Source organism: Trachurus japonicus, chromosome 18 (assembly GCF_045865225.1).
Source record: "Trachurus japonicus isolate A0001 chromosome 18, Traja_1.0".
Lineage (NCBI taxonomy): Eukaryota > Metazoa > Chordata > Actinopteri > Carangiformes > Carangidae > Trachurus > Trachurus japonicus.
The window spans coordinates 31,703,535-31,714,643 of record NC_140924.1 but is presented as its reverse complement, the minus strand read 5'-3'; the positions used below and the strand labels follow the sequence as shown (position 1 = coordinate 31,714,643).

At 43.1% G+C, this 11,109-nt stretch overlaps 2 protein-coding genes across 2 annotated transcripts; both read right to left on the bottom strand.

The window, feature by feature from the left end:
- Positions 1-1,009: 1,009 nt before the first annotated feature.
- lurap1l (leucine rich adaptor protein 1 like) lies at positions 1,010-5,592 on the bottom strand. Its single transcript, XM_085759038.1, has 2 exons — positions 5,159-5,592; positions 1,010-2,524 (listed from the first exon to the last, which is right to left on the bottom strand). The coding sequence occupies exons 1-2, from the start codon at positions 5,375-5,377 to the stop codon at positions 2,135-2,137; spliced, it is 609 nt and encodes a 202-aa protein (XP_085615164.1). The 5' UTR covers positions 5,378-5,592; the 3' UTR covers positions 1,010-2,134.
- A 1,070-nt stretch (positions 5,593-6,662) lies between these two features.
- LOC146969642 (5,6-dihydroxyindole-2-carboxylic acid oxidase-like) lies at positions 6,663-10,905 on the bottom strand. Its single transcript, XM_085759166.1, has 7 exons — positions 10,336-10,905; positions 9,691-10,013; positions 8,202-8,406; positions 7,937-8,104; positions 7,671-7,850; positions 7,398-7,544; positions 6,663-7,283 (listed from the first exon to the last, which is right to left on the bottom strand). The coding sequence occupies exons 1-7, from the start codon at positions 10,688-10,690 to the stop codon at positions 7,096-7,098; spliced, it is 1,566 nt and encodes a 521-aa protein (XP_085615292.1). The 5' UTR covers positions 10,691-10,905; the 3' UTR covers positions 6,663-7,095.
- Positions 10,906-11,109: the final 204 nt, after the last annotated feature.

Here is an 11,109-nt window from a genome sequence, read left to right as displayed (position 1 = left end):
CTTAATGTGTCTGGATAAAGTGATTAAATCTGTATGAGACTACCGCGACACAAGAAGTGTTCCTTTGTGTCCACATCTTGTTATTTTGTGGATTTCATATCAAACAGGAAAACTGATACGCATTCATAAAAACATCCACAAATGTCTTCATCCATGATTTCCCACAATGAAGATGAGACTCAACCATGAGACAGCTCTATAAATGACGTGAATGAGCGAAGACTAATCCCAACAAGGCAGCGTTTTCCACAGCCAGACCATAATGTCAGATCCCAGTGTGAGACCCACTCAAGTACTGTGAGCCACTGCCACTCATTCATTTGCAAGCCAGAGAGACCAAGGTTCTCATCTTTCCAATAATGACTTTCCCTGTATTCTCTGTCTGGAATTTCAATTATCACATGAAAGATAAGAAGCCAGTGAGAAGAATACAAATGAAAATAACATTACAGACCGTCCAAATATTCTACATTGCTGGCATTTAATTTCCCAGTCTTAGTTTTGACTGGTGTTGTTTTAAAAGTGATTCATTTCAGGCATTGTAAAGATGACAGACGCTCATGAGGGTTCCGTAAGGCGACTCCACTCTTGCGGCACCAACTCAGACATTTTCCCAAATGGCCTTCGTCTGCTAACAGCTTGGTAATTTTAAATGGCACGTATAAGCAGCCGTCTTCCAAATTTAGAACCATCTTCCTGCTCTTGCGTTTTATCAAAAGGAACGTGACATGGAATGACAAAGTTAATTAACGAGGGTAATTTTCCATGCCACATTATACAGGGCACCACAAAGTCTGACTTCATTATTCAGAGATTATTCTTAACTTAAATTTGGAGTGGGAAAGCACCATAACGTTCACTTTCCATCTCATTAAGATTCTATAACAAGGTCAGTGAGCTGTTTTTTTTTTCTTTTTCTTTTTTCATTTTTAAAAATTGCCATCAACCCGATATACTGGACTGTGTGTTATTTAGTAGTTGCTTTGCATTTAAAACTTGACACAATGTAAGTCAGGGGAAAATTAAAATATATTATTTCATTTCCACAACATAATTAACTACCAATCAATAAAACCATTTTCAAAAGCAGGCAGCATAAAATACAAATGTCAAACAAATCAACATGAGGAGTTTTAAACTAAAAAAGAACACATTAATGTACAGCAATGTAAAGCTCTTTTTAAACCACTTTCTTCGACAACAGAATATTAAACTGTGCCTGCAAAGCAAACACGTGTTTCACTGATGTCCACCATCAACAAAACCTCCCATCTGGTGTTAACAGGGTTTTTGCCTCAGGCCTACATTATCTATAAGACAATCAAATTGCTTTGGTTTTCAGTCAAGCATCTGTGCTTTCAATGTGCAACTAATCTCTTGTGTGTAAGACTGTGTGTTGTGAGTTGTACAGTTGCTGAGTCGGGTTTAGCTTAGGAACTTGCATCAGTCAAAACATTTTAAGTAAAAAATAATTAAAAGCTTAACATGTACAGTAGGTGGTGCTCAGAATTTGGCAATGAAGCAAATTGCACTTGCTGTAACTAACCACTCGCAACTTAAAAGCAGTTTAGGCTGTTCAACCACTCAGCATGAAATGTCCAATTTTCCAAATGGCTGCTAAATCTTAATCTACTCCTTTACTGAGATCAGCCGATTGTGGCTGACCTGACACAAAGTCCAAGTTGAATGTTCCACAGATAAAGCAGCAAACTGCTGGAGTTGACACTTTAATTCATCCAATCTTCAATAATTTTAGGCAAAAAAAAAAAGAAACTGCTGCAGTATTGGATGACTTCCTGTCTTTCTGTGTAATAGAGCACCCTTTTAGTTTAATTAATCAGCATGATTTAAAAAAATTAAGACATCAGAAAGTGTTAGAATAGTTTCTTTTGCATTTGTAATGACATTAATTGGCAGTGGTTTGATGAGGTGAGTCAAATCCACAACGTAAGGAAACTGGGTTCAAGGTGAAACGTAATGTGACTTATTTGGTAAGATATAAAGACAAAAATGCGAAGCGTGTAGGAAAACCTGACAACTGTGTTCGTTTGTCAAAGTAAAGTAAATACATTTTAAAATCTTTCTTCACAATGTATCTCAGTAGTCTGGAACCACCGTGTCTAGCTTATCATCGTCATCCAAAGCAGTAGTATTCATCTGATTCCACTCTGAGTTTCAGTGGGGATTTGGTGAAAGAATCGCCGTCGATTACAGTTTTATCCCCAAAGCCGTCAAGGTCCGTAGGTGACGGGTCATCAGGAAGGTCCTCTGCTAGAGTGTCCAGGTAACTGCCCACAGACAGGCCATCCAGGTTGTCGCTGTTAGCATCGTTCAAGCTGCTGAAGCTGCCTCGTAGCGAGCTCCCGTCCTGGCTGTCCGATAGGCTGTACAAGCTGCCCGTCAGGCTGCCGTCCTGGCTGGCCGCGCCCCCTTTGTCTTCGATCATCCATCGGATGGACTCGATGCCCTCGTTGATGGACATGAGCTGCTGCATCAGCTTCACGTCGATGGCTCGCAGGTGTGCCTGTGGGTTGAACAAAAACATCCCGGTCAGGTATTACAACTTGAAGATGATCAGTAGTTGTGACTTTTATTTTTTAGAAGTGCAATCATTCGCTTGATGAGACAACTGACATCATTCTGATATCTATCCGATGCTAGGGCTGTATATATGGCTAAATACTATAAACAACAGGCCTGTCTGTGTAAAGGCAACAAATGGTGCCAAATAGACCAGCTGAAGCTCACTATTCAACACATTTAAAGATAAACATTTCAGGTTTCGCAAAAGGTTATTGATAGTTAAACTAAGCTAAGATCCTCCTCTGTTGAAACCTTATATTTTATATTAAAATAGAAATGAAGATGTTATCAGTCTTTTATCAAACTCTTACTTAGTGTGTATTCAGAAACTGTTCCATTAACGCGGCTACTACATGCAACAGCTTGTCCTCAGAAGTAGAAGTGCAGTCAACAGAATACAAAACGAGATCTATTTTCATTGTTAACTATTGTCAGCGCTGAGGTTCAAAGTGCATTTTAAATACTGGAAATGGCAGCTGAGATGACTACACACACAATATGATCCATTTAGTGGCTAGCTCTCTGCAAAAGAAACATTATCTTTCAGGCCACGATGCACAGGAAGTTGTTAAAATGCCCCTGATAAAAAAAAAGGGGGGGAATTTAATCATAGAATTCCACGACAACTAAGCAAACTCCATGAACTAATGAAAATCCTGTGATATGACTGATAGCTGCAGAGGAGCTACGACCTTGTGGTGTTTTTTTTTTTTTTCTCAACTCTGAGCTTCCTTATGTCCTCTCATGGCGAGAACACTGTGTACTTTTTTGTTTTGACTATCAGGCTTTGTTATGAACAAAGACACTTAACTGCTAGCGGAAAAAAAGACCTTGTAATGCCCATGTAACTGCACAGCCAGGAAACACTTTTCATCCAGGATAATGAATGACACGTCTGCTTTACACAGTATGGCCATTAATTTAATTCCCTGCCATGACAAACCATGCCATTGACTCTGGATGGAAGTGGACAGCCTATAGAGTCATTCAAAAGGGATTCCCTGTGTCAGTGGGTGACAAACACCACCCAGTCGGAACAGCTGTAACATCCTGCCGCACTGGAAATGCATTGAGGCAGATGGAGGCAGACAGAGCTGGTACAGTATTCCACCAGATAGCTGGCTTGATACAACAGCCTTTCTTTGGAGTGGATTTACAACTGGCCTCCATTTAGCTCATAATGCTGCCAGTGTGTTTGTTTTGTGTGTATATCCGCCCGGTTTATACACACATGGAAGTTGAGCAGATGGAGCCGTGTTGAAATTTGAGTCCTCATGTTAATAAGATGGCACTGATGGGTCGGTATACAAAATAAGTTTGGGAAATACAATTAGCGCTGCGTAATTTTGTCTGCACTGGATAGTAACATGTTTAATATGTCATATGAAACTAATAAAAGCTCTAACTTTTTGGGGGAATAACGCATTTTTGAGTGGATTTGCTACTTTGATTAGCTGTAGAGATTATAGAAGTCTCAAAAAATAATGAAAAACCTGTGTGTGTGTGTGTCTACCATGCTTGTGCACACTAAACCTGATTAGATTAGTGATTAAGCTGTGAGGGGAGCCACAAAACAGAGAGGCCCACTCTGGCTCAAATTTGAAATGAGCCATCTAACAATAACAGCACTGATGGAATTACACTCAGTTCATTTTGAAAAGTCTATTGGTTTTTTCCTCCCATCAGCACGATTAAACGAATGCATGACTGATGGCAAATCTGACAAGTCAGGTGGAAACATAAGTTGATTAAACCAAGGTACAGGTTATTACATTTGCGAAGCCAAAATGAGCTAGTTATAGGTCTCAGTTGGTCTGTTACATCAACATAAAACTAAGCCTATCAACACAAAGTCTCAGGGTGATTGGCCAGTCTGCTGCCAATGATACAGTCCTACTACAGTCTGCAAAACTCGGTCAACTTGGCCATCTGCTCAGGAGTCCTAATACCTTCCGTGACCTTACTGAAACGGGGCTTTGCTGTGCTACTGAGGAACCAGAGCAATTTAATGGTGAGCGTTAGCAGACACAACTGTGTAATCATGAATAGGTAATTTCACAAAGCACGACTGGATTTCACTGAGTAGTTTGAATCACAAGGGGGATGGAAATATACCCTGAGGTGAGGAGGGCTCATTAACAAAGGCTTGACTGGCTGTTGAGTGCAAGTGTGAATGGCTCTCACCTACTGACCAGTTTCATGGTGCAAACAATTGCTGCAAAACACCTATCAGTTGGAAGTTTTGCATTTTAAAACCACGTGTTGATAGAGACTTGTTATGTATCCTGCATTGGCTAATCCTGTGAACACAGGCTGGGCTGCTGATGCATGTAGTAGAAGCAGACATATCAAACTATGCTATAATAATAGAGTGATAATTAAGTAGTGATACAGAGTACAGATACAGAGATAAGCATTGAGACCTAGCTTGTAATTACAAGTCAGTAAAGTTGCTGTGTGACATTAAAGGTGCCATATGGTTTCTTGTATTTATGGCAATTCAAAATTGGCAACTTTCTCAGTTAAAGTGGCTTAAACTGCTTCGGTTAAATAGAATTCACGAAAAGAAACTTACCATTTCTTGTTTCAGGAGTTGCATTTTGCACTCCAGCTTTTTCAAGTCCGCAGAATTAGAACATAATTTACAGTTGACTAAATGCGGTGCTGCCGACTTCTCGTGCTTGTCCGCATGTTTTCCTCCGACGAGTGACCGAATGAGACTCTCCGGGACCTTTCGACCCAATTTGGTCTCTATATCCTTCAGCTCAGGTAGAACGTTGTTATCCTCGTCCATAGTGGACTGTCACGAAGACAACTCTGTTAAGCTGTTAAGTTTGGAACCCGGCACAGAGGAGCAAAGCTACAGATCTGCGACCTCGGAGAGCTCCCCGGTGATTGGCCGCGGAGACGCACGCGAGCAACGGCCAAAGAGGAGCAGAGTCAAAAGTGGCTAGAAGTCGCAACAAGCGCGTGCGACTCTCAACTTTGTTCCCCTGCAGTTCTCAGAATGAAGTCATGAGCCAGACAGACACACTTCACCGCTGTTAGACACACACACACAGACCTCCCCGTCGAGCGGCGGACCAGTGGTGACACAGCTCCACAACAACGTGCTCCCTGTGGACCCTCCCACAGAGAAGCTTCCTCTGAAACCAGACACCGCACAGGTGAGGTGTTGTGGAGAAAATGGTCCGCCGGGGAATAAATTCTTCAGGCGTTACAAATTAGGAGCAATGGCGTCCAGCCATAGGCAAAATGGCGAGACCAGCCTAAAAAAGATACGCACTCAGCAGGACGCGTGTAGAAATATAGTAATGTGCTGTGTACTACTACTACACATGAATACAAAGTCCAACAAAGCCACTGTGTGTGGGCATCAAATTTAATCACTTAAATAATTTGGCATGCACCCAGAGCCAACAACATTTTGGCAAATGTAGAAATGTAAAAACAGAACAGCATCAATGACAATTTCACACAAATTCAGCTTTAAAAAAAGACCCTCTGCTGACCCTCAGCAATTCGCTACATTTGTTCTGTTTTGTTAATTTTCTTTGTATATCTTCATTACCAACAGTGTTTCAGGTCATAGGGATCAATGCACCTGAATACATCATTTAAAAAAAGCATATCTCTCTATTAACTTTTTTTTATTTTTTATATCTCTCTATTAACTGCTGCCCAAGCAGTTTCAGAGGTTGAGCTATTGCACCCCCTTGTGGGCGTTATGGCTCTATTACATGGGCCGTGGATTGTACAATTATTACTGTCAGATCACCTCACTTGTGTGGCCATTATGCAGCTAAGCTAAATCATACTACTATGACTGTGAAGGCAGTTAAATAGAAAGTGCTATAAGTCTATAAACATGGCAGAGAATGTAGCTGCTTAAGTCTATATTTTGATTATCTTGCATGTATTACTCTCATGTTACCATGTATTACTTTTTCAGAACATTCTGGATCACTTCTCAGAATCTGTATTCTTTACACCGGATCACCTTTATCAACCACTTACCTACACAAAGCACTACATAGCATTGCTGATACTTCCATGGCATTTTACCAGCCTGACTAGGATCAGAGTTGAGCACCATCTGTTGGCGTTGCTATCACACCAACATGTTCACTTTATTTGAACACATTTTCCATTTTCAAATTTTCCAGAAATCTGAAAATTGCTAAGATACAACATTTGCTATAAGTCATAGGTTACCCTTAAAGATTTCTGCATGTATCTTTATCTTTCTATTAAAAACAAGTTAAATAAGTCATTTATGTCATATTTTTGTTAAGGTTTCAGTGTTTACATCTGCAATATTTCCAGTATTTGTAATTGAAAATGAACTAAACCAGTTTATATAGGGACATGGATGCAGTATGAATATGATTTTCAAGAATCTACACATTTTCTTGTGAGAAGAGATTCAGGCTTTAACACACTGTGCAGCTGTGTCATTGCAAAAGTAAATAGACGAGGCACATAGGTGAGGCTCATGTTCAAACACAGATCTTAGACGACAGATTGGCTTTTTTCGTCGTCGTACCGCTGGTACTGATCCCCGAGCAGCGGCTGGTGGCCCTCCATCTTGTAGGATCTGGCACGCACTGCACATGTAGTGGCGGCAAAAACCAACGCAACGACCACAAGAGCGGCGACTATTGCCATGGTGATGATTTCCGTCAGAGTGAAGGGTTGACCTAGAAAAGTTGAAGAAGATGATTACTGCCCTCGTCATCTGCATTAATTCAACGGCCACATTGAAAGCAGCACCACAAAAACGACATGGATGTGGAGGTGATCTGAATGCATACCTGGCCAATCAGCCTCATAACTGTAACCCAGATTTTCCGGTGCAGTTACAAACATCTCAGCGTTAGTCACTGGAGGCCAGAAAGGCACCATGTTGTAGTTTCTGTTGTGCCCAATGGGGGCATTTTCCTCCGGATACACAGCCGTACCTGTTGAGAAATACTCAACATTAGCCCACAAGCCGCTCATGATATAAACCGAGTAAAGAAAGGCAGATATTATTTTAAAAAGATCAATAATGCTTTTAATGAATGATAGTTTTCTGATAAAAACACCTGGGCTGTGTCTCCTCAACCATTCATCAAAGATGGCGTCAGTGTAGGTGTGGAGCAGGACAAAGATGGGGTCATTGGGTGAAAGGTGGGTCTGACCCCCTGTCCCGTTTAAGAAGAGATGGGCCAGGTTGTGGAGGCTCCTAACCACAGGGTCATAGTTCCCCTGGGGGGCGCTGTAGCCTGACAAAACAATGTGAAAATGCATCAAGAAAGAGAAACATGGTGTAAAAAGAGGCAGAGGAAGAAATGTCTTGGTTGTCACTCACCTTCAATTGTGTTTCTGAAGCTTTCAGAGGAGGTGGAGTAGTACGGTGGCGTGTCAAACGTGTTAACCTGCAGACAGTCCACCACGTCCTGGGGCTCTGGGAGACGTTGGACCATCGGCCTGTTGACATTTCCTGCTGGGTTCCTCCTGATGGGGGTTGTCTCTGTGCCTGGGAGGACATCAATGAAAGTCAGGTTAAAGCAAGAGAATAAAGAGGAGGACCACAGTAACACCACACGGTAAAAAAAAAAGAGCAACAGTCTTACTGTTGCAGATGGTTCCTAGTGTGTCATAGTCCTCTACGCTCTCACAGACCACCCTCCACTGGGAGAAGATGGAGTTGGCGCTCAGGGAATTCATGTCAAAACTGCTCCTGGCTCCCATCAGGTCATCTGTGCAAATGTCACACGTGCTCCCACCGATGGCAAAGTTCCAGTAGGGCAGGGCGAAGCTGGGGTCTCGCAGCATATCCTGGTTGTGAGACATAAACAAATGAGAGGGGTGGCTGGGTTAGTGTTTGTGAATGTGAGGATCAGGGCAGGCAACCAGAACCTGAGCGCCAAGGTTTTGCAGCAGGAATATAAGCTTCCCGGAGTTTGCTGGAGGCTTTATGTCATTGTGCTGCCAACAATATATTCCAATCCCCTTGGGTCCAAGTATCCATGAAGTCTCATTTAGTACTGGTGTCATAAGGCGGCGGATAAACTGGTTATCTTATTCACACATTGCGATTTCCTGTTAAGACATATAACAATAGCTGTGGACCATGCATGACTAAGCCATTGAGAAAAGTCATGCAATATATATATATATGCTGCTTCATATATATATATATATTTATGTACACATACAACACACGACAACACAGGGTGCATTTGTAACCAGAAAACAGTAAACAGATTAAGGTAATTTAGACATGATTAGTGCTCTTACTGACACATATAAGTGATGTTATATGTGTCAGTGCAGTATTTCGAAGTTAAAATTATTCATCAAGCTAAAGGGAAAACTGACTCTTTGTCCACCTGTGAATCACTGACTGTTTTCCATTGAAGAACCATGGCTAAATGACCAAATCCCCTCCTGAAACCCCACAGTTTTTGATCCAAAAAGCACTAATGGATCCTAACTGCTGCTCTCAAAGCCAGCCATTAACGCACATGAAAAGGGTGAAGCCACAGAATTTTCCCCACCAGTTTCAGAGAGAAAGAATAATTCACCACATTGTTAAAATCCACGATGCAAACCAGATAGGATTTAGTTGTAACAGGACAAGAGGCTGGCGCATATTTTGAGTCATTTTAGCTGATGTGGTTCATCCTGATCTCGACTTGAAAACGAGCCCCCTCTCCTCTCAAACCATCCCTGTCAGTGTGCTTATGCAACAGAGCAGAAACAACAAGCCTTCTGCCGTTTTGTCCAAATCGATGGTGCTCTGATCGAATCGAATATGTGCCCATAAAACGCTTAAAATCTCATTCTGTGAGGTGTTCGGGTATTAAGGCGTGAAACTGTCGTCAATTGTAATTTCCTGACAACACAGTTGTCGGGGGAAAGGCATTACACAAACAAGGAGGAGAAATGACAGATGTGCTGAAGTGGGTTATTAGTCAGTCAATAAAAATGTGGATAAACTAGTGATGAGATGATCGCCCTCAGGCAATAACACTATTGTCTTTATATTAAAACAGCCAATCAGCTCCAGGACTATTGTGTATATATTAATAATGTCATTACTTATCATACAACTCTCACCTGCATGTCTCTCTCCAGCTGCAGTAGGTGGAACCTGTGCCAAGTGACGAACCCGGGCCCCTCATGTGAGAAGTCCACGCCCCCGAAACTGGCCTGTCCCGGCCCCAGGAACGTCTTACTGACGGAGTAGTAATGGGACCACACGAAATAATTGTAGATGGTGATGTTCTCAAACTGCATGGTGTTCCCGTCGGGCCCGAAGATTTCAGCGTAGCGCCGCGTGGCGATCACCAGCTCCGGGTGCACGGTGCGCTTGGCTTGGTCCAGCGCGCTCACAAAGGCACGCTTCTCGGCCGCGCTGAGCAGCATCACGTTTCTTCTTACTGTGGGATTAAGAGGATTAACATTATCAATCATTATTTATCTGGGGATGGGTTTTTTTAAGGAGCAGAAGCGCAGAAAGGCATAAGAAGCAGCGTTGATTCAGTTTATTCTAATCATTTCTTCATTCTTGGGTTGTAGCTATTTCAAAAGTCATTAGACTTTATTCACTGGGCTCTAATTTGAGCGTCTTTTCTAAAATAATCCGTCTTCATCAGATCACAACAGAGTGATGGAAATCAATTTAAAAGACTGTTGAATCGCAGTGAATCCTTATGTGACTGTACGAGTCTATTAGTGGAGATAGTAGAATTGATCACTTACCAACAGAAACCCGCTGGTCACAGTTGGGCCCGGTCCACCCGTGTCTGCAGCGGCCGCAGCTGTAGCCGCTGAAGTTCCCATTACACTGACAGGTGCGGTTGAAGTAACGGCCGGGCCACCGTTCCCGGTCGTCGCGTCCGTCGTGGGGGTACTGGGGCCCGTGGGGCCGCGCGTCCACCGAGATGGAAACGCACTGTCCGCGGCCCATGCTCGCGCCACACGGGTCGTTGTTGAGTCCAGAGGGCGACGGACAGCACTGTCCACTCCGGAGCCCCTCGGGGGTCACACACTCTCTGGGGAACTGAGCGCTCACCCCCACCGCGCCCACCAGCACCAGAAAACAGCAGCGCCACATGATCCACAACGGTCAGCACACTTTACGCACGGCTGCGGCTGATGGTCACTCTTAGCACCTTGATATGTATCTGCCAATATGCACTCGTGTTAGCCCTTCATCCAAACTGGACGCGCATCACTTCAACGCTTGGCTAATTACCTTCTCTTTCACCCGGAGTGTGTGTGAACCTCCCCTCCCATGCGCCCAGCCCAGGCCCCTGCTTGTATTTCCCCCCAAAGCAGCTAACCGTCGACCTTAAATACCGGATTAGCGCATGACTACCCGGATTTTCTGACTGCCGCGTGATCCCATCACATAACATCATATTTCCTACTGGGGATGGGGGGGCGTAGGTAGTGTGATCCGGTCATGCACTTTATTCTTCTTCTAAGCACTCACTGGACTTCTGCAGTTGCAAATGAGCCCAACTTGAGATG